General features: G+C 34.9%; 5 protein-coding genes and 1 long non-coding RNA gene across 6 annotated transcripts; 2 read left to right on the top strand and 4 right to left on the bottom strand.

The window, feature by feature from the left end:
• The first annotated feature begins 920 nt into the window (after window positions 1-920).
• Window positions 921-2,543, top strand: LOC110822993 (GDSL-like Lipase/Acylhydrolase superfamily protein). The gene is made up of 2 exons (XM_022053238.2): window positions 921-1,856; window positions 1,939-2,543. Exons 1-2 carry the CDS (start codon window positions 1,227-1,229, stop codon window positions 2,443-2,445), a joined length of 1,137 nt encoding a protein of 378 aa, XP_021908930.2. The 5' UTR covers window positions 921-1,226; the 3' UTR covers window positions 2,446-2,543.
• A 1,076-nt stretch (window positions 2,544-3,619) lies between these two features.
• LOC110822991 (E3 ubiquitin-protein ligase AIRP2-like) lies at window positions 3,620-6,040 on the bottom strand. Its single transcript, XM_022053237.2, has 5 exons — window positions 5,707-6,040; window positions 5,361-5,517; window positions 5,216-5,282; window positions 4,253-4,484; window positions 3,620-4,148 (listed from the first exon to the last, which is right to left on the bottom strand). The coding sequence occupies exons 1-5, from the start codon at window positions 5,790-5,792 to the stop codon at window positions 3,938-3,940; spliced, it is 753 nt and encodes a 250-aa protein (XP_021908929.1). The 5' UTR covers window positions 5,793-6,040; the 3' UTR covers window positions 3,620-3,937.
• Window positions 6,041-9,205: 3,165 nt separating this feature from the next.
• AZG2 (Xanthine/uracil permease family protein) lies at window positions 9,206-11,323 on the bottom strand. Its single transcript, XM_022053159.2, has one exon. The coding sequence runs from the start codon at window positions 11,094-11,096 to the stop codon at window positions 9,486-9,488; it is 1,611 nt and encodes a 536-aa protein (XP_021908851.2). The 5' UTR covers window positions 11,097-11,323; the 3' UTR covers window positions 9,206-9,485.
• Window positions 11,324-14,926: 3,603 nt separating this feature from the next.
• Window positions 14,927-16,202, top strand: LOC148239801 (uncharacterized). The gene has a single exon (XM_088212058.1). It carries the CDS (start codon window positions 14,927-14,929, stop codon window positions 15,899-15,901), a length of 975 nt encoding a protein of 324 aa, XP_088068184.1. The 3' UTR covers window positions 15,902-16,202.
• A 761-nt stretch (window positions 16,203-16,963) lies between these two features.
• LOC110823037 (uncharacterized) lies at window positions 16,964-17,595 on the bottom strand. The gene is made up of 3 exons (XR_002541329.2): window positions 17,383-17,595; window positions 17,251-17,294; window positions 16,964-17,140 (listed from the first exon to the last, which is right to left on the bottom strand). It is a non-coding gene; the product is annotated as an uncharacterized LOC110823037 (long non-coding RNA).
• A 530-nt stretch (window positions 17,596-18,125) lies between these two features.
• On the bottom strand, window positions 18,126-23,066 carry ELO3 (radical SAM domain-containing protein / GCN5-related N-acetyltransferase (GNAT) family protein). The gene is made up of 9 exons (XM_022053310.2): window positions 22,384-23,066; window positions 21,450-21,519; window positions 21,174-21,346; window positions 20,737-20,911; window positions 19,676-19,842; window positions 19,294-19,513; window positions 19,110-19,214; window positions 18,701-18,853; window positions 18,126-18,478 (listed from the first exon to the last, which is right to left on the bottom strand). Exons 1-9 carry the CDS (start codon window positions 22,854-22,856, stop codon window positions 18,320-18,322), a joined length of 1,695 nt encoding a protein of 564 aa, XP_021909002.1. The 5' UTR covers window positions 22,857-23,066; the 3' UTR covers window positions 18,126-18,319.
• Between the last annotated feature and the right edge of the window lie 354 nt (window positions 23,067-23,420).

Raw genomic sequence — 23,420 nt, 5'->3', positions numbered from 1 at the left:
AAAATGTTATAAAGGAGGGATATCTCTCTCTCTCTCTCTCTCTCTCTCACTGTCTCTCTATCCCTCTTTTGGTAGGAGGGTAAAGTTTCCCCTTAATATGTAGTGTACTAATTTGAGGAAGCTCTTTACCGGGCATATTTTGGGTAAGGTTTGAGGGCAATGCTGATGAGAACTTCATCATAATCACGTCAAAACAAAAAAGTTACCAGCTAAAATAAAGAATCTTTCAAAATAATAATAATTGCAACGAAATGAAGAAGAAAAAACCTTGGAGCATTGAGCATTTCTTGAAGCTTTCGGTTCATGTACCAGACCAATAAGCCCAAAAGCTGGATCAGCTAGGCAAGTACTTTAATGCAAAATTTTACTTATTGGTTTTTCCCTCTCGTCCTCACGATTTGTTTGAAGACTCCATGTGGCAACAACATTTTAGGTTTATAATAACTCCTAACAGATGGGTTTCAAGTTTAGATCCCAAAAAAGGAAAGACAACTGCATTCTGAATAAGTAGGTGTACATAAAATACAATATTGCCAGCGTTCAACTTCCAATTCAATCCTTCTCACATATAGATTCAACGTGTAAACATATAGGTGAAGGAAAGCAAGCAATAATGCAGTGGATTAAATGGAAGAGTAATTTTGTGTGGTGTGGTCCCAACTGGGGAAATGCATCTATAATCCCCCATTCCTTAGTGGTGTCATCGGATTGGTAGTTGTGGCACTTAAAAGCACGAACAAAGACACTGTTAATTGACGAAAGATACATGAAAGAATTAACTTATAAAAAATAATTTCCTTTGTCAAATCAAAGCCTGTTTTTGTTCGCTAAAATCACCAAAAGGAAAACAAGTGGTGAGTTTTGGTAAGTCTCATTTAAGGCTCAACTAATTTCCATTACTACTGCTGAATCATTCTTTCTACCCGTCAATTTCACATCATCAGCGGTCCCCTTTGTTTTCTCCTCTATTTCGTATATGAAGGTTTTGTTTTCTCTCAATAGAATTGTACGGTTTCATCATGAAAAGGAAGGGTTAGAAGCAATAAGTCATTAATTATGATTTTGTTTTGTACAATAAGTCATTAGTTATAATTATTAAGTCACTCTGAAAGCAAGGCGCTCGAGCATACATTTATCACTGGAGAAAGCAGTTTAAATGAATATATACAGAGTTTTACATTTTGTATAGCTGCAAAGCTTGAAGCCTGCAGATCTTGGGGGGAAAAATGTCTTCTTTTTTTACTTGTTCTTCCCTCCAACTCACCCTCATCATCATCACCATCATGGTCTCTATTTTCTCGCCTTATGCTGAGACCGAGCAGCGTCTCTTCAAGAAGATCTATGCCTTTGGTGATTCATTCACCGACACCGGCAACACCAGGTCTATGAGTGGTCCAAAGGGTTTTGCTCATGTCTCAAATCCACCATATGGCATCACATTCTTTCACAGACCCACCAACAGGTACTCAGATGGGCGTCTGGTGATTGACTTCGTAGCTCAAGCACTGTCTTTATCCTTCTTGCCACCTTATCTTAACATCAAGGCAACTAATGGTTCTTCTTATGGTGTCAACTTTGCTGTTGCTGGCTCCACAGCAATCAACCATGCTTTCTTTGTCAAGAACAATCTCACTCTTGACATCACTCCTCAATCTATCCAGACTCAGCTTATTTGGTTCAATAAGTACCTTGAGAGGCAAGGCTGTGGGACTGAATGTAAATCAGAATTTGATGATGCTTTGATCTGGGTTGGCGAAATTGGTGTCAATGACTATGCTTACACTAGCTTTGAATCTTCTGTCTCAAGCGACACCATAAGGAAACTTTCCATCTACAGCTTTACTCACTTTATGCAGGTAAATTTTAATCTCTGTCGCTCTATTACAGGGCTAAGTTTTCATCGTACAAAACCATGAGTTGATAGAGAATGGTCTGCAGGGATTGCTGGATAAGGGTGCAAAGTATGTTGTAGTGCAAGGACTGCCAGCAACTGGGTGTTTGACACTGGCATTGGCAATGTCTCCTGACTATGACAGAGACGAGATAGGCTGCGTCAAGAGTGTGAACAACCAGAGCTACACTCATAATGTTGCTCTCCAATCTGCTTTGGATGATCTGAGAAGACAATATCCTCAGGCTGTCATCGTTTACGCAGACTACTGGAACGCGTACCGGATGGTGGTGGAGAATCCAGACAAGTACGGATTCAAGGAGGTATTCAAGGTTTGCTGTGGAACCGGGGAGCAGCCTTACAACTTTAATGTGTTTGATACATGTGGAACTCCTTCTTCAAGTTCTTGCCAAAATCCATTTCAGTATATAAACTGGGATGGAGTTCATCTAACAGAGGCAATGTATAAGGTTGTTGCTGACATGTTCCTTAATGGAAATCTCAGTCATCCTCCATTCAATTACTTGTTAGAAAGAAAACAGCATCAGGGTTGATCATCAGTATCAGATGTTTTCAGTAACAGCATATCTGTTATAATTATCTTGTTCAGATAAATATAATAAAACTTGAGCTAGTAGCTCTGTTAAAGCAATATCGATATGTTTTCTCCATCCCCCCGGCCCACCGCAAATGTAGCTTTGATGGTTGAGAAATCATGTGTGACTTTCCTTGTAGACCTTCAATAGTTATAATACAATTTCATACTGACGATACACAGAAACACAGAGCTCGATTCGAATCTACAACTTCATCCCTCAGCCCTAAATGCTTCTGTGCTTAATTTTGCCGTGACTCTCTTTCAACATGTTGAACATGAATAAGAAAAGTTAACTGAAAGTTTCAAGAGAATGTAATTCCTTCTTGGTGTGATGATAAAGTTTCCAGTTTTAGGTGAAGTATGGATCAATTACTGAACAACATATGTAGCTTTGGACTCTCCTTTTCCAGCTTCCCTCCAAAAACAAGAAACTTGTACCTCTGTCTAGCACGTGTAAGTATTTCCTAACTTTGTATTTTTCAAATTCATATATTTCTTGCTATCTTGTTATAGACTAATTTAATTGTCGGGTGACTTTTTATGTAACAAGAAAATTAATAAAAATAATTAATTTACTTGCAAAAAAGTTCTTTAGAAAATAAATAAACGGTAGGAATTAGCACAATATAGCTTACCTCACTGGCAATACAAAAAGTTCATTATGAACTGGAGAACATTAATCAAAATATTCAAATCCCATAATAATTATGTGTAAATATAGTTTGAGAAGATAATATTCAAATACCAACACAATTATATATGGTCGCACCAAACAAAAAATTTTAAGAATATAAGCTGCTTCCCATTTTCCTTATTGATCTCTCAAACCCTATTCATTCAACCCATTAGTTAGCGGCGTCTATACATTCACAACCATACATTCAATCCCCAATTTCTTAATGACCAAGTATTCTTGAGTTTAGAAACAAGCTTGCACTTTATATGTGGAACAAGTCCAAAATTTGTTTAGAAATCTTTTGTTAACTTATTATAATAAGAAAATACAAATTTTATGAAGAGATAATAACACTGTGCTTGTCTTGGTGACTAATCTTCAACATATATGTTTACAGATAAAATGATTGTTAGAGTTGACAATTAAAATAGTTTTTAATAGAAGACACTCAAGATAAACAGATGTAGTTACTCAAAACTTTTATTCTCTAGATGCCCCACAATCCAAAAGCAGCAGGATGTAAGAGGCATATAATATAAGCCATACATTCTGCAATGAAAAATATATATATATATATATATATATATATATATATAAGCTATACATTCATTTTCAATCTCCTATGTGTATTGGTCTCTAACTACATTGAGAATACACGTTCTTTGGGAAACGTAAAGACAATGAAACATGTAAACTGAATCTAGGTAGATGCTTTTACACGTGATGATGATTAGCCGATTCCACTCTGATTCTCTCTCCTTATTGGTCAGAGTTAGACAACGTATTCACAATTTATCAAGGAAAGAGCATCTGGGGTATCCTTCGGCAGTGCATTTATGTAAAGATAGAGCCGCAACACATCCTCCTTCAACACTGTCTGTGTTTCAACCACATCGCTACTGCAGGTGAGCACCCACAAATCCTCGGAGTTCACTCTTCTTAAACTTCCTCTGCAGAACGGGCAAGATTCTGACTTGTTGTTCCTGTAGACATACATAAGAAAATAAAAGAACAAAATTTTCATCATGTTAATCAACCGTGGAAAACCAAAATTTGGAAAAAGTTAGAACGATCCGAGCTCACATACCAGTCATGGAAGCATTTAATGCACATTTCATGACAACAGTTTGGCAGAACCATTTTGGTGCCAGGCTCCAAGCAAATCCCACATTCATCTTCACTTTCCAAATCTATATCTGGGAATCTTCGTTTATCATCTACTCTTTCCCCACCCATCCTACTTGTATTGTAACCTTCTCTGGCAATGTCAATGTCTGACAAATCAGCGTGAAGATGCTGAAGGGACGGTAATATAACAGCTGCAGTTTCACGTTTCATCAATGGGACTTTTAAGATAGGAATAGTACCATAAAGAAACCATATAAGCATGATATTGTTCCATAAAAAAGCTCCAGAATATATAAACAATATTATGTCTTTTAGTACAACGTGTTCATATGTTAAATCATGTATAGGATGGCCAATCAATCGTTGAAACACCAAGCAATATTACAGATTAACCTTGGATCTTAAGTGAACAAACAAAGGCAATGCTTACATTTATGTTCGGTATCCAACTATTAACAACAAAAACTTGAACTTTAGCCCACCTGCCTCTACTATTTATTTCTATTATGGTCCTTTGCACCAAATTCTACAGGGGTAAATGTAAGGATAAAGAACAAAACTGCCATTCCTTGTGCGAAATTAATCTTAATAGGAAGAAGCAGCTAGTGCGTAAAGAGTTAAGAATTTGATACCATATAAAAATACCAAAAGATGAGCTAGTAGAAAAGAATACAATCTATTATTTTTTTTTGGAGTCTAAATTCACTTATTTCATTAATTAGTTAATAATAGGCATATCATTATAGTATAATCTTCTAATAAAAATAATACAGAAAAAATGCATAATCCAAGTCGAACCTCACAAGCTCGTTAAGGACAAAAAGCATCAACCATCCACTTACGAAATGACTAGTACAATCTGTTATTTATAGTAGCAACAACCCAGAGGAACAACAAAAGAGCAGAAAGAGTATCTACATACAGTAGAATTCTCTAATGGTTGCCTTCCTTGCACACGTAGATACGCTTGGCCTCCCATCCGGGTGCACCTAATCAGCCAAGACATCAAATTTTAGTATGTAAACAAATTTACTCTGAAAAGAAGAAACTAAAAAAATGACCTTTACCTTGTGAACAACAATGTGGAAAAGATTTAAATAAGTTGTGAATAGACATGAACATGAGGTATCAACCCAATGGAGCAAAAAGAGGAAGACGGATGCTAAGTGACTGTAAGCCAGCTTCATGTGAAGACTACTCTTGCCTCTTGGAAGAGAAGACGCCCTAAAAAGAGAATTCCAAAAACTTGATTAACCCAATTCAGTGAAAAAGACAGAAGTAAAGGTAGAATTTGAAAGCCTAACAGCTCAATCATGCATTGGAAGGCCTCACGGGGCAAGGCACGTCAGAAACTAAACAACAAAATTTTAAGAAGAAATCCTGGAAAGGAATGAGTAGAGAGAGAGAACTGACAGTGCATTGGCATACTGAACATGAGCCTCAAGAATCTTTAGGGAGTCGTGGAAAGAGGATTTTGCAATAAGTTCATAGTAATCCATATTTCCCTTTTTAAAACTCTAAACTGGTAGCTCTTGTACCTTCTTTTTGCTAGTACCAAAAACCCTAAACTAAATTCTAGAAAGAAAGAAAGAGCAGAACTGAAGAGATTATTTTTTTCAGTGGCCTCAACTGTAGTGCGCGTATTGAGAAGAAGTTTTTGTTGAAGATGAAGACAAAGAAGAGAAATGTATTTGCAGTGAAGAATGTGCGCTGGGAAAGGGGAAACACGTATCGTTGCCTGTTCAATTTTTCTTTTTTCAAATTTATTAATTTGCATTTCTTTTAATGAGATTAGAAAAGTCGCAACGACGTATATCTCACAAATGTTTTATTTATTTATTTTTTTATTAGAAAATTAATAAGTTTATTGAAACTGAATTTAATTTTGTTATTGCAGTCAAATTAATATATTATTAAATTAAAATTTAATTTATAAAGTGATAAATTTAATATTTTAAATAATAAATTTAATTTCTCTGGGGATCTTATTTTAATTCATCACTTTTTTTTTTTTATTTTGCTTTGTAGTAATCCCATTAAAGAGTTTGATTGAATTATTTGACTTTTCTAACTTTGTCTTTTGACCGCCTTAATTGCTTTGGTGGAGCAGTTGAATTTACTTTAAGAATGAAATGTTTTTTTTTTTTTAAATTTTCAATTAAATATGTACTTTCTATATTTGTCTCAATGTATATAAGATTACTTTTTAGTAATATTTATAAAGAATCTAATCTAAATTATTATTTACAACTGTTTTTGTGACACAGAGAATACAAAATCATCTTTGACCAAAATGATCACAACCAGTTGCCTAATTAATTTTTATAAGTCAAAGTGGTAATTAGATTGGACTTGAATGGGGCAACTCCACCCATGACTTTCTTCTCTTTTTTTTTAAAAAAAAATTCATTTTGATTATTTCAAATTATAAAAATTTCATTACAATAAAATGTTTGTTGAAATTCATCTTAACTTTCCAAAGTGATGGAATATTATGGGTTAAGGTGTATGAACACTTTTCCACTAACAGTGATACTGGCCTCCATCAAAATTAAGAAACTTTTATCTCTAATAGCTAGAGTTTTATTTGTTTGTATTTCTTCATTTATGGTTATTTTGAGGCGAATACTTTATTCTCCTTAACTGTATTTTTCATTCTTCATTATCTCTCTACTAAAACTTCTTCTTTTATCAAAAAATTTAGATTTAAAAATGAATTTTTTAAAAATTTATGAAAATTTTTTATTAATGCAATTTCATTTAGAATAAAGTTGAAATAGATATAACTTTCTAAATAAATAAATGTAACTTTAAAATTAATTTATTCCAAATACATGTATAACATTAATAGTGAAGTTATAAACAAAAAAAAAAAAAAAAGTTTGACAAACAATACAGCAGTTTAATAGTCGAAATTTTTATCTTATATTTGAAAATCACAAACTTAAATATTATTATTGAAAATGTAGAGGTCATCACTTTGTGGGTGTGTTATGGGTGAGTGGTAGCCGGCCAATAATATTTAATTTAATTAGATTGATAATTTAATTTATTAATGTATTAGTGATACTATTGTAATTATTATTGAAACAAACCAAACGTTCCATAACCCAACAAAAGGTACTCTCTTTTTACGAGTTTAGCCTCAATAGCCACTCCCTCATCCTTATGGTAACAACTCATGAAACTCTTCTTCGTAGAGGCACCAAATACATACCAAACATTGTTATCAATTTCACCTTAAACCTTTAGGATGTATGACAATATAAGAATAAATATGAGTGTCTCTTTCTTTACAAAACACATAACACATAAATCTAGAGACAACTCGATAAGGTTAGTGGGCTTGGAGCATCTCGTTTGTGTTAAGCTTCTAATGAATGACAGTTCATGAGAAACCTTGACTTTTGAAGGAATAAAAGATTTTAATACATATTGGCCTTGTAAGACAGGTTACTGTTTGCTTTCAAAATGAGGTATTCAAAAAGAGATTTATATATATATATATATATCTATGTCTGAAAATTTTAAGATTCATAATTTGGTATAAAGTTAGATAGACAGTTGAATAGGTTTTAAGAGATGTAAAAAGTTAATTATTTTAAAAGTATCCCTATATAAAAGATTAAGGTTGAGGTAAAAATTTCAGTTTATATTATCCTCTGTGTTTAAAATGAAATTGAGATTGTGGTGTCATATTCTATAGATAAGTTAAATAGATGAGAATTTAGTGACTAACGGTTGATCCTCACCCAAATATCCTCCCAAAATTCGACTCTACTACTATCTCCCAATCAGATGTGGATAAGGTGGACATACGAGGTATAAGCTTGGGATATGGTTTTTCAATGAATTCAGTAAGAGTTAGTTATACAAATAATAACATTCTACCCATTCCTTAAATGCTCATAGATGCTCTTGATCCTTTTGTGCCACAAAGAGTTTGGTTATTAAGGAAGGTACTATGGCCACTTAATCAATAATTATAGGTTTTTGGATATGAGATTTCCCAAGCCTAATGCCTTAAAGCTACTTGTTAAGCAATATGTCTTCCAATTCACCAAGTGATCCCCCTTACCTTCCCTTACCTTGATCTATAAAATTTTTTTTATGTAGTTTTTTATTCTCCCAGCCATGCCTACTAGAATTCTAAAAAGAATGATAAAAAATAAAAGAAAGTACTAGAAAGACATTCCTAAATTAGGGTTGCCTTCCCCCCCCCCCCCCCCCCCCCCCCCAAGTGAAAAGAGTTTCTCCTTCTAACTCTCTATATACCTAACCACTTTTAATTCATCTATTTTTTAAAATACACGATTGTTAGGTTTTCTCATAAAGGAACTCCAAAATAAGTAATGGGTCAATCTAGTCTATTAGGCGAAACATCTTATATAATCGCTAAATTTATATTTTTAAATATATTTTCTTTTTTCTATCGATATCTATGAGGGATTTAACCCCTACGAAATCTATTTTTATTTTAGGTATTAGCTTACTTTTCTTTATAATTCTAACTCTGCGGAAACATCAGCACATGTCCTGGGGGCTTGATAAGTCTAAATTTATATTTCCAAGTATCATTTCTACCTTCATTACCATCCAACTTTGGTGGACTTGATAAGTAACAATAGATGTCTGTTTTATGGTATCTATTTTAAATACTTAAGAGTATTTATTGCAAACATATTTTAAGTAATTTTTTTAGTTTAATCACTAAAAAATGTTAACATTTTTTTTTCTTTACAGCCCCATTTTGTTTTTGTTTTCTCTTTTCTTTCCCATCCATACACTTGTCAAACTAATTTTATAAAAACATAGTGTTAAATGATGAGGAGAGGCAGAAAAGCATAATTGTTGATTAGTTGGTTTTCTCTTGTTGAAAATGAAAAATAGTAGCAAGCTTTACGTGTCTTAAGAACAAGATCTATAAGAAGCCTCATCTTCCAAATGAACTAAAATTGCAACTAAATTAAAAAAAATTAAAAAAAAAAAAAACAATGCATGCAAAAGCAGCCTTGAAAGTGCTAGCTGATGATGATCAGAGCCTCTTTCATGTCCTTTCATGGCAGCTTAAGCATCCAGTGTCTTACATGCTAAAAAGACAAACATACATATCATATATATATATATATATAACATATCTAACTCCTATCCTAGTCTTAGCTAACTATCATGAACCATGCATCAAATACATATCATATAATTTCTACAGCGCTCGTGGCAGCAGACACTTGATTTTGCTCTTTGGCCACCATTTTTCTCGTCTTGTTTACCCATTTCATGAACCCCACTGCATATCCATATAAGCTCAGAGCAATATAAAGCCCAATCCCACCAATTATCCCATTTGCTATGGAGTATGTAAGTGGCATAAGAAGCATTGTAACAAAAGCAGGCACTGCCTCTTTAATGTTTTCCCACTTAATATCCTTCACCACTCTCATCATCATCACCCCAACCATCACCAGTGAAGGACCAATCGCCCATGGAGGTACACTGCTAAACAGAGGTGTCAAGAACAGAGATATGAAGAAGTATAAACCAATAATCACAGCCGTTAATCCTGTTCTCCCACCTTCTCTGATCCCAGCAGATGATTCCACAAAAGTTGCTATTGGAGAAACTCCCAATGCTGACCCCACTATTGTGGACCCAGCATCTACCATGTAAGCCAAGTACTCTCCTTCGAAGCAACCTTGATCATCCACGAACCCTCCAATCTCTGCCATGGTGTAAAGCGTTCCTGTGGTTGCAAGCACATCTACATATAAAAGTGTGGCTAAAGCAATCCAGACTTCACCTGTGTTGAAATGGGTAAAGCTGATGGCTCCTGCTGTGGATCCAATCTTGTGGAAATCCACCACCTTTTTGAAATACTTGTAGTTAGTGTCACCCACTGGTGTGTTGGGAAAATATGTGACTGGTGTGCCTCTAATCCATGAAATTAAAGTGACAAACACAATGCCGTATATCATGCTACCCTTGATCTCCTTCATGAGCCCAAAACATGTGATCAGAAAACCCACTAAGCCCAGCCAGAATGTTGGGCTTCTCATTTTGCCGCTCAGGCACTCGCCAGTGACCGGGTTGGTCTCAGCGCAAGCCGTGACAGTCAACAATGTCGATGGGTCTGGCCCGATAAGACCAAGTCCCTGGTGAATTTGCAGGCCAACAAATGCAATGAACAAACCTATGCCGGCGGCGCAAGCGAGTCTTACAGGTTGGGGAATAAGTCTAGCTAACTTTGCGCGGAGCCCAAAAGCAGCTATTGCAAGAAAAGCACAGCCCTGAACCAAGACTACAGCCATGGCGGTTTTGAAGGACATGGGTCCAGACCCATGAAAACCCACTAAGTTGTAGGCTAAGTAAGCGTTGGGACCCATACCCGGAGCCAGTCCCAAAGGCAGGTTGGCTAAAATCCCCATGGCAAATGACCCGATCATGGCTGATAAAACAGTACCCACAATGAGATCACTCTTGGTTTTTGCAAGGCAACTCTCGTAACCGGCATTAGGCTTCAAAATGCAATCTGGGTTGGCCGGCTCGGAGCAGTCGCGAACAGAGCAGGTACCACCGGAGTCGGCGAGGATGGTAGCATTGACGGTGATGATATAGGCCATGGTGAGGAAAGTTGCAGTAGCAGCGCGTAATTCTCGAGTGAAACAGGTCTTCCTTTCATCTAACTTGAAGTATCTACCAAGTAGGCTCTTTGAAATGGCGTCGTTAAGGGCTTTCGCCATGGTTGAGCATGAAGTTGATAGCTTTTTACAGAACCCAGTTCCCACACAAAGTTCCCCCGCTCCCATATCTGGTTTTGATCTCTCTATAACGTTCGATAAGTTTGTATTCAATGTATGGAGGAGTTGAATTAGAGTAGCCAGGTGGATTTGAGAGAATAAATGCGAATCGTGAGGAGAGATTTAAGGGAACGCCAAACGGGTTTGTTTTGCTCGGTGAGGAAGGTTGATTAATATGTGCTGCACTACTGGCTTGGCATTATAACTGCACGTTCTTGCCTTTTTGTTAGTATATAATACCAATTTGACTTTTTTGCTAGTTAAATAGTAAAAATAAAAAATAAAGTTACATTAATTTACAGGAAGGTAATAATTCACTTTTAAAACTTTTTATTAAAGAATACTTACTTGGACAATGTATGTGTCAGCTTGAGAATAAATGAAAAATATATATACATATATGAAGATAGAGGGGACATATACATACACACACACACACACACACACACACATACATAGCATATATCAATCTTAAAATGGATTAATTAAATCTGATCTGATCCGTAGTATCTAATTGGATCCACTGGATATATTCAAGCTTATTATAATTACAACACACAACCATAAATGTTTATATATATATATATATCATGAATAGTATATTTTATTATAATTTTAATTAATTTCAGTTAAAAGAATCTCACAGTAATAAAATATATTTTTTTATTTCATTAAAATTTATTTAATTTATAGTTTTTACTAATATATTAATAAAAGACAATAAATTAGTAAGCTTAAAAGAAGATGTTGGCTGTTCCTTAAAATTTTGAACACATAAAAAAGTGAACCCCACCCACCCACCCACATATATTGCCAAACTCAATATATATAGATTGAAAGTTCCAAATTCAAAATAAATTATTTATCTGGTGGAATTGATATTAGACTGTAGTGGGGTCCTTATAGATTATGATCAACCAACAAATTATACGGGACCAATATAAAATCTCTCTAAAACGAAATATTAGTTGTTGAGTTAATTTCTAAATTTATGTAAAAATTTGTTTGCCTAAACAATTCTTACTCAAATCAAATTGATAAAAATTAAACTTATATGAAATTTTATGTATTATTTTTTTAATAAATTATATATATATATATATATGAATTCAAATTTTATACTTTGCAAATAAAATTAACACAAATTTCACCATCATGTATTAAAATAATAATAATATTTTTCCCAAAAAAAAAAAGAGAGAGAGATATATATATAATAATGATGCAAGGAATTATAGGCTCACATGCGTTTTGATCCGTTCAAAAACTTTTAATTTCCTCGTTCCTTGCAATATTCCATCTTCGCAATTTCTTTTTATTTCTCATTAGGTATCAGCTCTGACTCCCTCGTAGCAAAGGCTTTATAAACTATATATTTCTCAATTTTTAATTTATATATTATAGTACTTTTAATTTTTATTTTATTTTGTGGGAACTAAACAATACTGTATTACAACATGGTACATAATGAGAAATACATTTTAATCTAATTCCAAGGAAAAACAAAAGTTGACGAGTCTCTGTTAATAATAAGCAAATCAATACTTTTTTTTTTTTTTATTTTATTTAGGTGTATCACGTTTGAAAACAACATACAGAAATATTATAAAAGATCTTAGGAGTTGCATGCGGAAGGTGTTTGTAATATTTTTATGCATGTTGAGACCCTAAACAAAATGTCAATAAAATAAACAGCTTTTGATTGTTTTTGGTGAAGAAGCAGACGTTTGATTTTGGCATCACTGAAGACTCGCAGAGCGCATTGGTAATAACTTACTGCGTCTATCCATATATATATATATATATATATATATATGTATGATAAGGTAGGTGTCAATTTTGAGGTGGCCTACCCCAAATATTAAAAATGAACCATGTTTTAGTTACAAATTAACAGAAATTAATAAAATCAAATAAAAAATCAATATAACTCATCTAATTTGTAAATTTAGTTTCTCCGTTTTTCAGACCACTCAAACGAAAATCAATTTTTAATTTTTGAATCACTATAGATATATATATATATATCTCTCTCTCTCTCTTTCTTAAGAACAAATTACTGTTCTTTTGTACATGTAAATTATTATTTTTCAAAACTCAAACTTTAGCCCTTAACTTTTTATTTATTTATTTATTTTGTAAATCACTACTATTATAATAATTTAAATCATATATTATTTTAGTATGACATAAACAATATCAATTATACAATTTTTTAAATATTTTAAACTCACGAACGAATATGTATTGCAAGGTCGGAATTCAATAGAACGCTGTGTGGGAATAAAATGTTAAAAGTTAAAAGGACCGTTTCATATAAACATTAATACTATTCTTAGAAGTAACAATTTTATCGACTTAATCCTTAACATTATTTATTTAAATTAATTATTTATTACCTACAAAAATTCTGTTAGATTAATTAATTAATTTATCACATAAATTTGATTTAGAAAAAAAATTATCACTGAAAAAACTACAACATTATTCTAACACAGCTAAAATTTGTTCTTTAACAAGTGGTAGTACCTATTTCTATTCTCATGATCCGACAGCCAAAAAAAAAAAAAACAAAGATTCTCTACAGTTACAGTATTAGTATATGCATGTGTTATTTTAAAAAAGATTGTTAATAAAAACATTTTAAATATAAAAACTGCAACCGTACAAACAAAAAATAATTTCATTTTATAATTAGATAAACAAATACGTGAACTACCGGCACCGAATTTTATAGTTAGTTTCTAATTCACTTTGGGTCCAAGTTCAAGTTTTGGACCAATCTTACATCAAGCCCAGAAAAATAAAAAAGAGAAATGAGAAAGAGTGTTGCCTAGGCAATTTGACAAATACTACACGAGGCAATTTTTATGGTACGGTCGTAAGCTGCACTTTGCTCACACCTTAATCTGTAATGGCCTGTGAGAGTACAAACAAATTGTTTGACCTATTACGGATCTATTAACACGGGTAATGGTCGGATCAAGAACCATTAACACTATTATGTTTATATAAATTTTAATAATAATTTATTAATGTATAATAATGACAGTGACATATTATTTATATATTAAAAACAAACTATTGTAATTAAAATTATTTTAACAAATAAAAAATTAAATTGTATTTAAAATAATCACATGAGTTAATTTATTAATTAATATTATTTAAAAAATTAATCATCAATAAAATTTTATTTGTGAGAATAAAAATAAAAATAAAATTAAATATATTACTTGAGAGCATAAAAGATCACATATCACCGATTCGGTGATTTTAAAATTTATCTTTCTAATATCGTTTGTTATTATTAAAAATTAAAACAAATATAATTTTTTCACACCTATAAAATATCATACATTAATTATCTATCTTTTACTGCAATTCTAAAGGGTGCGGTTTATTGATCCACTGTTTGTATCCCACCTTTTGATTGATCAACTTTCCAGTGTTGTCCTCAAACAATATATAGGAACACAGCTCCTTTAAACCAAAACGCACCGTATTGAAGTTCTGTTAGAATTAATTGCGTACATCCGGCGCTAGGGGTACCTAAAAAGTTACCGTTAGAGCGCGCTCCCTCTCTGTATTCGTTTTCCTATCCAGGAAGGTGAGATCGGATCGATTGGTTTGCACGAAACAGGTCATCTCCGAGTAGGAATAGGAAATATTCAGTATATATCACATTATAACTCACTTCATGTCAGGTCATTATTGAAGGATACTCTTCTCCTTGCTCATCATAAGGAGACTCTCTCTCTCTGTTGTTACTCATCATCCAAAAAGAAAAAGAAAAAAAAAAAAACTCAATTCAAGTCCTTGTTCAAAGAGAAACAACGATGACCAATCGGCTTACTCGCAAAGATCTGGACAGATTGGACAATGGTTCGCTCCAGAGAAAGAAGGCAGAAATTGAGGGTTTCGTGGAAAAGGAAGAAAAAGAGTTGGTGAACGACTTGCTCACTGAACGAATTGTCCAGGAATTCATCACGATAATAAACAAGAAGCCCGTTGCAGTGACAGTAGATGATCCATCTCCAGCCGTGAAGACTAATTTTTCTTTCTTTGAAAATATACCAAAGAAAAAGCGAGGCAGCAGAGTACACAACTCGGTTGCCGTTGCCGTTTCCTTCCCAGTCCTCGATACAGAGTCTGAAACAAACATCAATAAGATCGAAGAATCGGGTCGAAAACTAGAGAAGGAAAAAAATGAGGCTGAACTGAAAGTTTCCTGTCGGAAACGGCGTTTTGAGTCAGATGAAGGAGATGGAAAAAGGGCTAAGATCCGCAAGAATCCTAAACCGGACTCATCGGAGATACCAACGGAATTGCCTGAACCATTTAAGAGTCGTGTACTGGAGATGGGTGGTAGAGATATCAAATTTGTTATGCGGAAGACGATCTTCAAGTCGGATTTGCTAAGGTCGCAGAATCGGCTTTTGATACCAGCGGGTGAAGTGAAGAGCCAGTTCCTTTTTCCAGAGGAGGAGATGAAGTTGGCTTCCAAAGAAAGCATAGAAGTTACTCTAATAGAGCCTTGTGTTGACGCCACTTGTACATTGCCTTTGAAGAGGTGGCATATGAATAACATGCCCTATGCACTGATAGGCAACTGGTTTAGCGTAACCCAAAGGAACAGTGAATCACTGGGAGTTGGTAATGAAGTACAACTATGGGCATTCAGACACCAGCATTCAAGTCTTGGTATGGTTTTGGTCCCTGTTCCACAACAAGGACAAGTTACAAATCAATCTTCTGATGGGGCCTCATCTTCTCGTGCTCATTCTACTTTCAACCAATCACAAGAGCATTAGGATTCTCTACAATCTAGGCTTTCTTTTTTCTTTTTCTTTTTTTTTTTTTTTCAGTTCATCCCATTTAGGTTAATACCTACCAATCGTTGACCATTTATGTAATATATCTTTTGGTCAACAAATATCTTGATCTTGACTTCCACTGCAATGGATGGTTAGCATATTCCCTTTTTGTAACAATGATCTCAAATAATGGGAAAAATCAGTTAGCATATTTCGAAGTTATAATGTCTATTTTTTCCAATCTTTTTAATTGTCTATTAACCTTGCATAAATCAAATGGCTCAAATCCAACCGCAAAAACCCACTCCAAATTTAGGCATGTAAAAGATAGCTGAATGACACTTGTCTATTCCAATATTTGTGGAAGCTGACAGAGAATGCATTAAAGAAAATAGAACGGCTGGACTAACTCTGTTTCTGCCCTTATCTTGGTACCTAAAAGTGCCCGCAAAGGATTCAGACAACTAGAATCATATATGTTTTCCAATTCAATTTAAACTCCTTGTACAAGTATGATTTCCTGACATATATTGTATGATATTCGTACCTACAAAACACCACGTATTCTCTCATGTATAGTAGCCAAATAAACTCACCAAAAAATATTTCCCAAAATTAATTCTCTTACACATCTAGATTTCAGTCTACCCTTCATCCATTTTACCTCTGTGTTTAGATTTTGAATTCTTACATTGTATGAAAGCGGAGGAAGTAGACTTGGACAAGGAAGATTATTTGGTAGGCACCTATCAAATTTTGGCATTTGGATCATTAGTCTAGATGTAGTTAAATTGTTCGTGCTCTCATATATTTGCATGCATTTAGGCACACAACATCAAGTCATTCTCGGAAACTTTTCATCAAAATTTTTAATGTGGCTGGCTCTTTGCCAAGAATCAATAATGTTTTAAGTTGTTCATAAACAGTAACCAAATGTGCGGTAGACCAATTAGATAATGAGCAATGAAATGCAGTATTCATTTTTTCTATTCATTATAAAACTTATCATACTAAATGAAAATTTTAAATAATCAACCGGTGAAATTTTGAATGCTCGTGTTAAATTTAAAAGTCCCATTTAATTAAAATTCATAACTTGAATCAACACTTACAAAGCAAATTCCAGCCCCTATAGGCTAAAATGAAGGATGCAGAAGCAGCAGCAACGGCAGATTGAGAAGGCCACTCACAATTTATTCTGAAATCGACCACCACCGAAAGACTTTCCAGTGAAACCTGAAATCCAGCACCAAGAAATATTTCAGAATGCACAGAACACCTCAATAATAAACTATTTGGCGGAAACTTTGATCTTCTTATTCTGTTCGTAACCTCGTAAAATTTACCTTCAGATCCCCGATTTCTCACATCATCATCTCTAGATCCTGCACTAAATCTCAGGCATCCATGAAAAACTTCAGTTGCAGAATTGGAAGGAAGTGGAAATAATAGTTAAAAGAATGGATGAATCTTCTAACCTTGTCTTCCACGTTGGTAGTGGCTTTAAGGTGATGATTTTTGCTTCAGATGTAAAGTCAGTAGCCCTGCTTTATCACAAACAGTTACCATTCGTGATATGGTTTCGCTTTCCACATGCTCCATTTTCGTCTCTCTGAAATCAGTACCGCTGCTTTTTGAATTCTAGCGAAAAGAAGAGGGAAAGAAACCTAAGTAACCGACTCCTAATGAAAAAATTAGTGGATGTGTGGACAACCTATTGAATGTTGACACGTGGATATTTACACCAAGTCAACACTGCCGGGTAGAGCCATCCGTGAGGTCGCCAAATTTGATTTTTTTTTTTTTACTTTAATTTATGTCTGCATATTTTCTATTTCTTGGTATCATTTTTCTAAGAAATAAAGCTGATAATTATTCTAACGTGTGAATTTTTATAATTAATAAAGTAGATAAAAAGTAATAAATCTGAAATAAATATAAAATTTGTGCAACTTCATTGATATATTTAACCAAGTTTACTTTTCTCTTTTTAAAATAATATATACTTATAAGAGAGTAAATGCAAATAAAGATACAATAATAATATCTAAAGGGGAAAATATTTTATAACATGTATCTTAAAAACATTATTCTTTTTTCTCTTTTGCTAAAATTTAAAATGTGTAGGAAAAACATTAGTAAGGTCTTTGTATGAAAAAGATTCATATGATATTTTTGGGGGTCAGGTCTGATCAGTAGAAAAGTAAAATCACACCAGACATACAAAACTTGGAAATCAATAGATGTTGTTCTACAAAATTCCAAAATAGAAATACATGACAATGAGGGCAATGGCAAGAATAACAAATGCAAGCTCACTCCAATAAATTACTTATCAGTAGTTAGAAAATTTTTACACTAATCCCACTAGATAAGATTACAAAATTGTGTTGCACCACCAGATGAGTCCCTATATCACACAAGATATTTAACCATGTACGGCCCTTCAAGCCCATAACCCAATTTCCTATAGTAATGCCGAGTTCCGACACCAGAAATAACAGCTATCTTTTCAGATCTATGCTCTCTGCAAGCAATCCGCTCTGCTTCCTCCATCAAAAGTGTACCATAGCCCTGTGAAATTGTCAAGAAAGGACACAAAAAAAGTGTTGTATGTCAATTCCGATTCCTCGGTGCTCACCCTAAGAGGAAGTTCACAGAGATTTCCATGTTCAAAAATTTGAAGCCATCAATCTTATATTCTAAAGGGCATTCACCATAATATAGTAATATAAAGAGTTGGCTCTGGTTCCCTCTGGGTAACCACATTTACTGTTAGAAGTATCATTATATTACCTGGTGCTGTAATTTGTCGGCATCTCGGCCATGAACAGGAACTGCAGTTCCGTACACGTGGAGTTCACGGACAATTGAACACTTCCCCATAAGTTCTGGGCAAGTAACATTTCGGCCACATTTCCGCAAGCGCAGCAAACCAACCAGAATATCCTGCATCCAAATAATTTAAGTACTGTGAATTTTATGTTCGGTTACAACATGAACTTTTCAGACGAAATTAAAAAACCATTTAATAATGTACTTCTGGATATATATTTGCAAACGGCTACAGAAAGGCCTACTAAATATACACGTGGAAAAAGTGGTGTAAAATTCGTAACTTACGACAGGTTAAAACATATAGACACCTGTACTGTACATAACATGACCCAGGAACACACAAAAAGATAAAACATTCCAAAAATACCTGGCGTATGTCTTCATATGAAAGAAATGTCTCCCAGCCCTCGTTTGCTGTATAATCACGACGTATAAGCTCAACTTCTTCCGGCTTAATTTTGTGATGAATGTCCTGCACCAAGAAGAGACATGCTGCTAGAACTTCAAAGTATTTCAATCACAGCATGAGACTCGATAAGCATTTTCCTTACCTGAATTCCAGCTTCCCGTGTTCGAACATCACGGCATTTCAAACCCAAATCGTCCATCCGTGCCAAAGCTAGCTCACGAAGGTTTCCTTTCTCAACTCCTGAAGTAACCAGAGGCATGGGAATATCCCGTTGAACTCTATAAACACGTGTCCAAGGAGGTACCATGGCTAAGATCCTTGCCACAATGTCCACAAGTTGCTCAGGTGGGTAATTTCTATATCTGCAAATGGAACTAAGAATGAATGCAAATTTCTTTCCAAACATGCAATGCTGGATTATGCAAAGTTACAAGCAGTTACTGGTCTCAAATCTATGCTATCTAATTTTAATTAAAATTATATTAATTACAATACATTTTCTTTAAAAGGAAATTAAAAAATACCTGCCAGTTTTCCAAAGCTCATAAAGCCCAGTTCCGCGGATGACAAGTGTGGGATAAATTTTAAGTCCATCTGCTCTGAATAATGGGCTCTCAAAAAATTCTTGAAAACTTTCCAAGTCCCTTTCGACCCCAACATTAGGAAGATCAGGCATCATATGAGCAACAACCTACACAAAAACCATTAGAATTATTAAACTGCGTGTACAAGAAGCAAGCCTGATCTCACAATAAAATGAGAGAGAATATTTGATGGATGCAACTACTCTTAATAAAAATTGCAGTTGGGTAGAAACATTGTCAGGAAGCATATAATATATAAGTGTCTTCAACTAATATTTTATCAGGGAAGTTATACAGCAAACACCAAGTAGAGTTCAAACAAATTTGTACAAAATTGAGAGAAACAGTGCATCATCCCAGAAAAAGCTTCTTACTTCTCTAAAGTTTTCTCAAGTATTTCCTTTACAAAATATGGATGTTTGTATTATTTGGCAAAGAGAAGGGTTATGGGCAATGATTTTCCTTTCAGGCAAATTTGGAGGGTTATCGCGTCACCCTTGGGATGCAGTTAGAGGATGCATTCTTACACCGGACAAGCTGACTAGGAGGGGGAGGATTTTGGTGAATGGCTGTTTTTTATACAAAAAGGATGTGGAATCATGAAACCACATTCTCTTGTGGTGCCCCTCTATTGACTTTGGACTGTCTCTTATAGCCTCTTGGGTATCAATTCGGTGATAGTCGGCTTGGTAAAGGAGGAGATCTCGGTGTGGAAGGAGATCAGTGGACCGAAAAAGCATGTTGGCCTCATTCCCCTTGCTATTTTCTGGTGGCGTGGAAAGAAAGAAACATGAGAGCTTTTGAAGGCACTGAAGTTTAACTTTCGTAGAGTTCAAGATAGTTTTTAATTAAAGGTCATCCTCGTTATACTTTCAAGGATCTTAAGGATCTTATTGATATTTTGATTAACATGTTAATATATTTTATACATAAATTTGCACTCCCCTGTTCTGGAATTCCCAGGTGGATATTCAACAAGTCCAAGTATTCCCTTGGATTACCTTGAAGCCAGCATCCTTTGCCAAACAAAAACAGTCAGCCACAGCAGCAACTGTGTGCCCTCTATTTGTGTCACGTGCAACATCCTCATATGTGCTTTGGACTCCAATCTCCAGCCGTGTACAACCATAAGAAAGCATTTGCCGCAAATGAGGTCCAAGGCAATAATCTGGCCTCCTGGTAACAGAAGATATATATTTGTTAATAAAGACATTTTAGACTGCCAACTAGCAGGGGAAAAAAACTGATAGAAAAAAATGTGCAAACTATAAAAATAACCCAAGCTTTCCATTTTGATGATTGAGAAACATGAACACACAACAAGAGAGAAGTTTCAGTTCACATTTTAACACAACCTGGAAAATGATTTTTTTCTTAAAAACAATAGCATGGTTATGGTAAAAACTGCCAGAGCAAACAAATGAAGAAAGTAACTCACGTTTCAATAGTCATGCCAATACACTTTGTTGCACTATGCTCAGAATATGCAACTGCCTCTTCAACATTGGCAGAGGTGTGGCCTGACAAAGCATCATGGAGATTCCTTATGAAGTAATCACGATAATCTGCTGGCAGTGACATAAAGGTACCACCCATCAAAATGAACTCAACCTGAAAAAGTTAAGCAATATCGATTAGAAGAACTGCGATTAGGCTTAAGGAACTTCATGCAGCAAAACAGAATGTTTGAACCCTAATGGAGATGGAACCAAACCTTGTCTACACTATGACCCAAGCGCTTTAGCTGATCTATCCTGCTCCTGGCTTGGACATATGGGTTATACCTGGAACCATAAGCATATTGTGTGAATCTCAAAACATTTTTACAGTGTAACCCAAAGACTTTCAAGGACTTGCCTATAGTAAAGGTGATAACAATCAGTTCATCATTACATCAAGTCCTAAGCCCTGCTAAACCAACATAAAACCTGGCACCAGTTATAAAGCCATGTTAAAGCCTACAAAGTATAGTTCCCAGTTAAACCCTACCAAAGTGATAGTTCCAAGTTGAAGATAACCTATACAAACTCCTTACCATCACCATAATCCCTATCATTCTCAGAATCCACCAATTATAAATTAGCAAGTCCTCTAGAACACTATTACTGGAGGAAAAAAAACCCATAAAGACCCAGCACCAGCTGTAAAGGTCATGTTAAACCCTACCATGTATAGTTCCCAGTTAAATCCTACCAAAGTGATAGTTCCCAGTTGACGATGACCTATACAAGCTCCTTACCATCACCATAGTCCCTATGATTCTCAGAATCCACCAATTACAAACTAGCAACTCCTATAGTTTGTGATTTTTCAATGATGAATATTACCCCTAATACAGGAGAAAAAGAAACCCATTAAAACTCGGCACCAGTAGTCAAGGCCACGTTAAACCCTACCATATATAGTTCCCAGTTAAACCCTACCAAAGTCACAGTTCCCCGTTCAAGATAACCTATACAAGCTCCTTTACATCATCCTAATCCCTATCATTCCCAGAATTCACCGATTACAAATTAGCAAGTCCTCTAGTTTGTGATTCTATAATGAAGAATATTACCACTTAACTACGAACAAAATTATTGAAAAGAAAGTTTGTAAAGCCCTAATTCTCCAACAAAGCACGTATAACAGCGACGCAAAAACCATACCTTGCTCGAATTGCCCGCATACTGGTTGGCTCATAACCGGTATAAGATTGAGTACTATACTCAAAATCGGAGTCTGGTCCACCAGGACAGTAAACGCAAATATTACCCGTCGTGGCTATGTGGGGGCACCGATGCGGCTTTGACATGACGGCCACGACGGCAATCCCAGATGCCGTTCGAACCGGCTTAGCCCGCAGCTTAGGAAGCAACGAGTCGCGGTCCGACTCGGGCAGCGCCGCTATCATTTCCACGAGCTTTGGAGCACGAGCAAGCCCATACTTGCGACACGCGGCGGATTTGAGGGCGTTCAAGTCCACGGTCTCGTTCTTGCGAGAAAGCTCCACCATGGAGTTCACGATCTCCGCTATGGCTCGTACCCGAGCTTCCTCCTCGGTTAGCCCGTGTGCCTGGTATCCGCCCCGGCCAGGCCGAGGCTGTTTCTTCAACTGGGATACCACTGCGACAGTCGCCATTGTACCGAGAAAATTGTGATGAAACCCGGAGCGAAGAAAATCACACCTTGCGGGACGCACGAAGCCTTATTGGTATGCAAAGCTGAAAACTTTGAGTCCAGACTCCAGAGTATCAGGATTCCCTGCCGCTACGAGAATTTCTTTGTTGAAGAAACTATTTCCAACGAAGCTTTTCTTGTTCCCCTTAAAATTTGATGCTGTTGCAATTCCTGAACTTTTTAATGATAAGAAATTATAGGAGTATCTAATTTTTATAGAATTTAAAAATTAAATAAAATATATTTTAATAAAATTAATTAGAACTAATTAATTGCTTTTATTTAAATGATACAACTGAATATAATAAAAATATAATTTATAATAATTGCTATTTGGTATTTTAATTTACGTTAAATTAAATTATACAAATGTATTTCATTATATATATATATATATGTATTATATTAATTATTATTATATTTTCATAATTTAAAACAAATTTATTGAGAATATTAACTGCAATTTATCACTAAATTAAGGGACACCGTATTGAGTTCTCAAATTTAAAACTAAATTCCATGCCAA

Source organism: Carica papaya, chromosome 9 (assembly GCF_054855325.1).
Source record: "Carica papaya isolate Zhongbai chromosome 9, ASM5485532v1, whole genome shotgun sequence".
NCBI lineage: Eukaryota > Viridiplantae > Streptophyta > Magnoliopsida > Brassicales > Caricaceae > Carica > Carica papaya.
This window is presented reverse-complemented; position numbering and strand designations above follow the sequence as displayed.

Excerpts from the sequence above, each read along its gene's own strand:
- LOC110822993 (XM_022053238.2), top strand. The coding sequence starts at position 1,227 with ATGTCTTCTTTTTTTACTTGTTCTTCCCTCCAACTCACCCTCATCATC. Across the intron at positions 1,857-1,938 it reads GCTTTACTCACTTTATGCAG|GGATTGCTGGATAAGGGTGC; the intron begins GTAAATTTTAAT and ends AATGGTCTGCAG.
- LOC110822991 (XM_022053237.2), bottom strand. The coding sequence starts at position 5,792 with ATGGATTACTATGAACTTATTGCAAAATCCTCTTTCCACGACTCCCTA. Across the intron at positions 4,485-5,215 it reads AACCATTAGAGAATTCTACT|CTGTTATATTACCGTCCCTT; the intron begins GTATGTAGATAC and ends GTGAAACTGCAG. Across the intron at positions 4,149-4,252 it reads ATTAAATGCTTCCATGACTG|GAACAACAAGTCAGAATCTT; the intron begins GTATGTGAGCTC and ends GTATGTCTACAG.
- AZG2 (XM_022053159.2), bottom strand. The coding sequence starts at position 11,096 with ATGGGAGCGGGGGAACTTTGTGTGGGAACTGGGTTCTGTAAAAAGCTA.
- LOC148239801 (XM_088212058.1), top strand. The coding sequence starts at position 14,927 with ATGACCAATCGGCTTACTCGCAAAGATCTGGACAGATTGGACAATGGT.
- ELO3 (XM_022053310.2), bottom strand. The coding sequence starts at position 22,856 with ATGGCGACTGTCGCAGTGGTATCCCAGTTGAAGAAACAGCCTCGGCCT. Across the intron at positions 21,347-21,449 it reads TGGGTCATAGTGTAGACAAG|GTTGAGTTCATTTTGATGGG; the intron begins GTTTGGTTCCAT and ends TAACTTTTTCAG. Across the intron at positions 19,843-20,736 it reads CAAAGGATGCTGGCTTCAAG|GTTGTTGCTCATATGATGCC; the intron begins GTAATCCAAGGG and ends GTTTTTGTGTAG.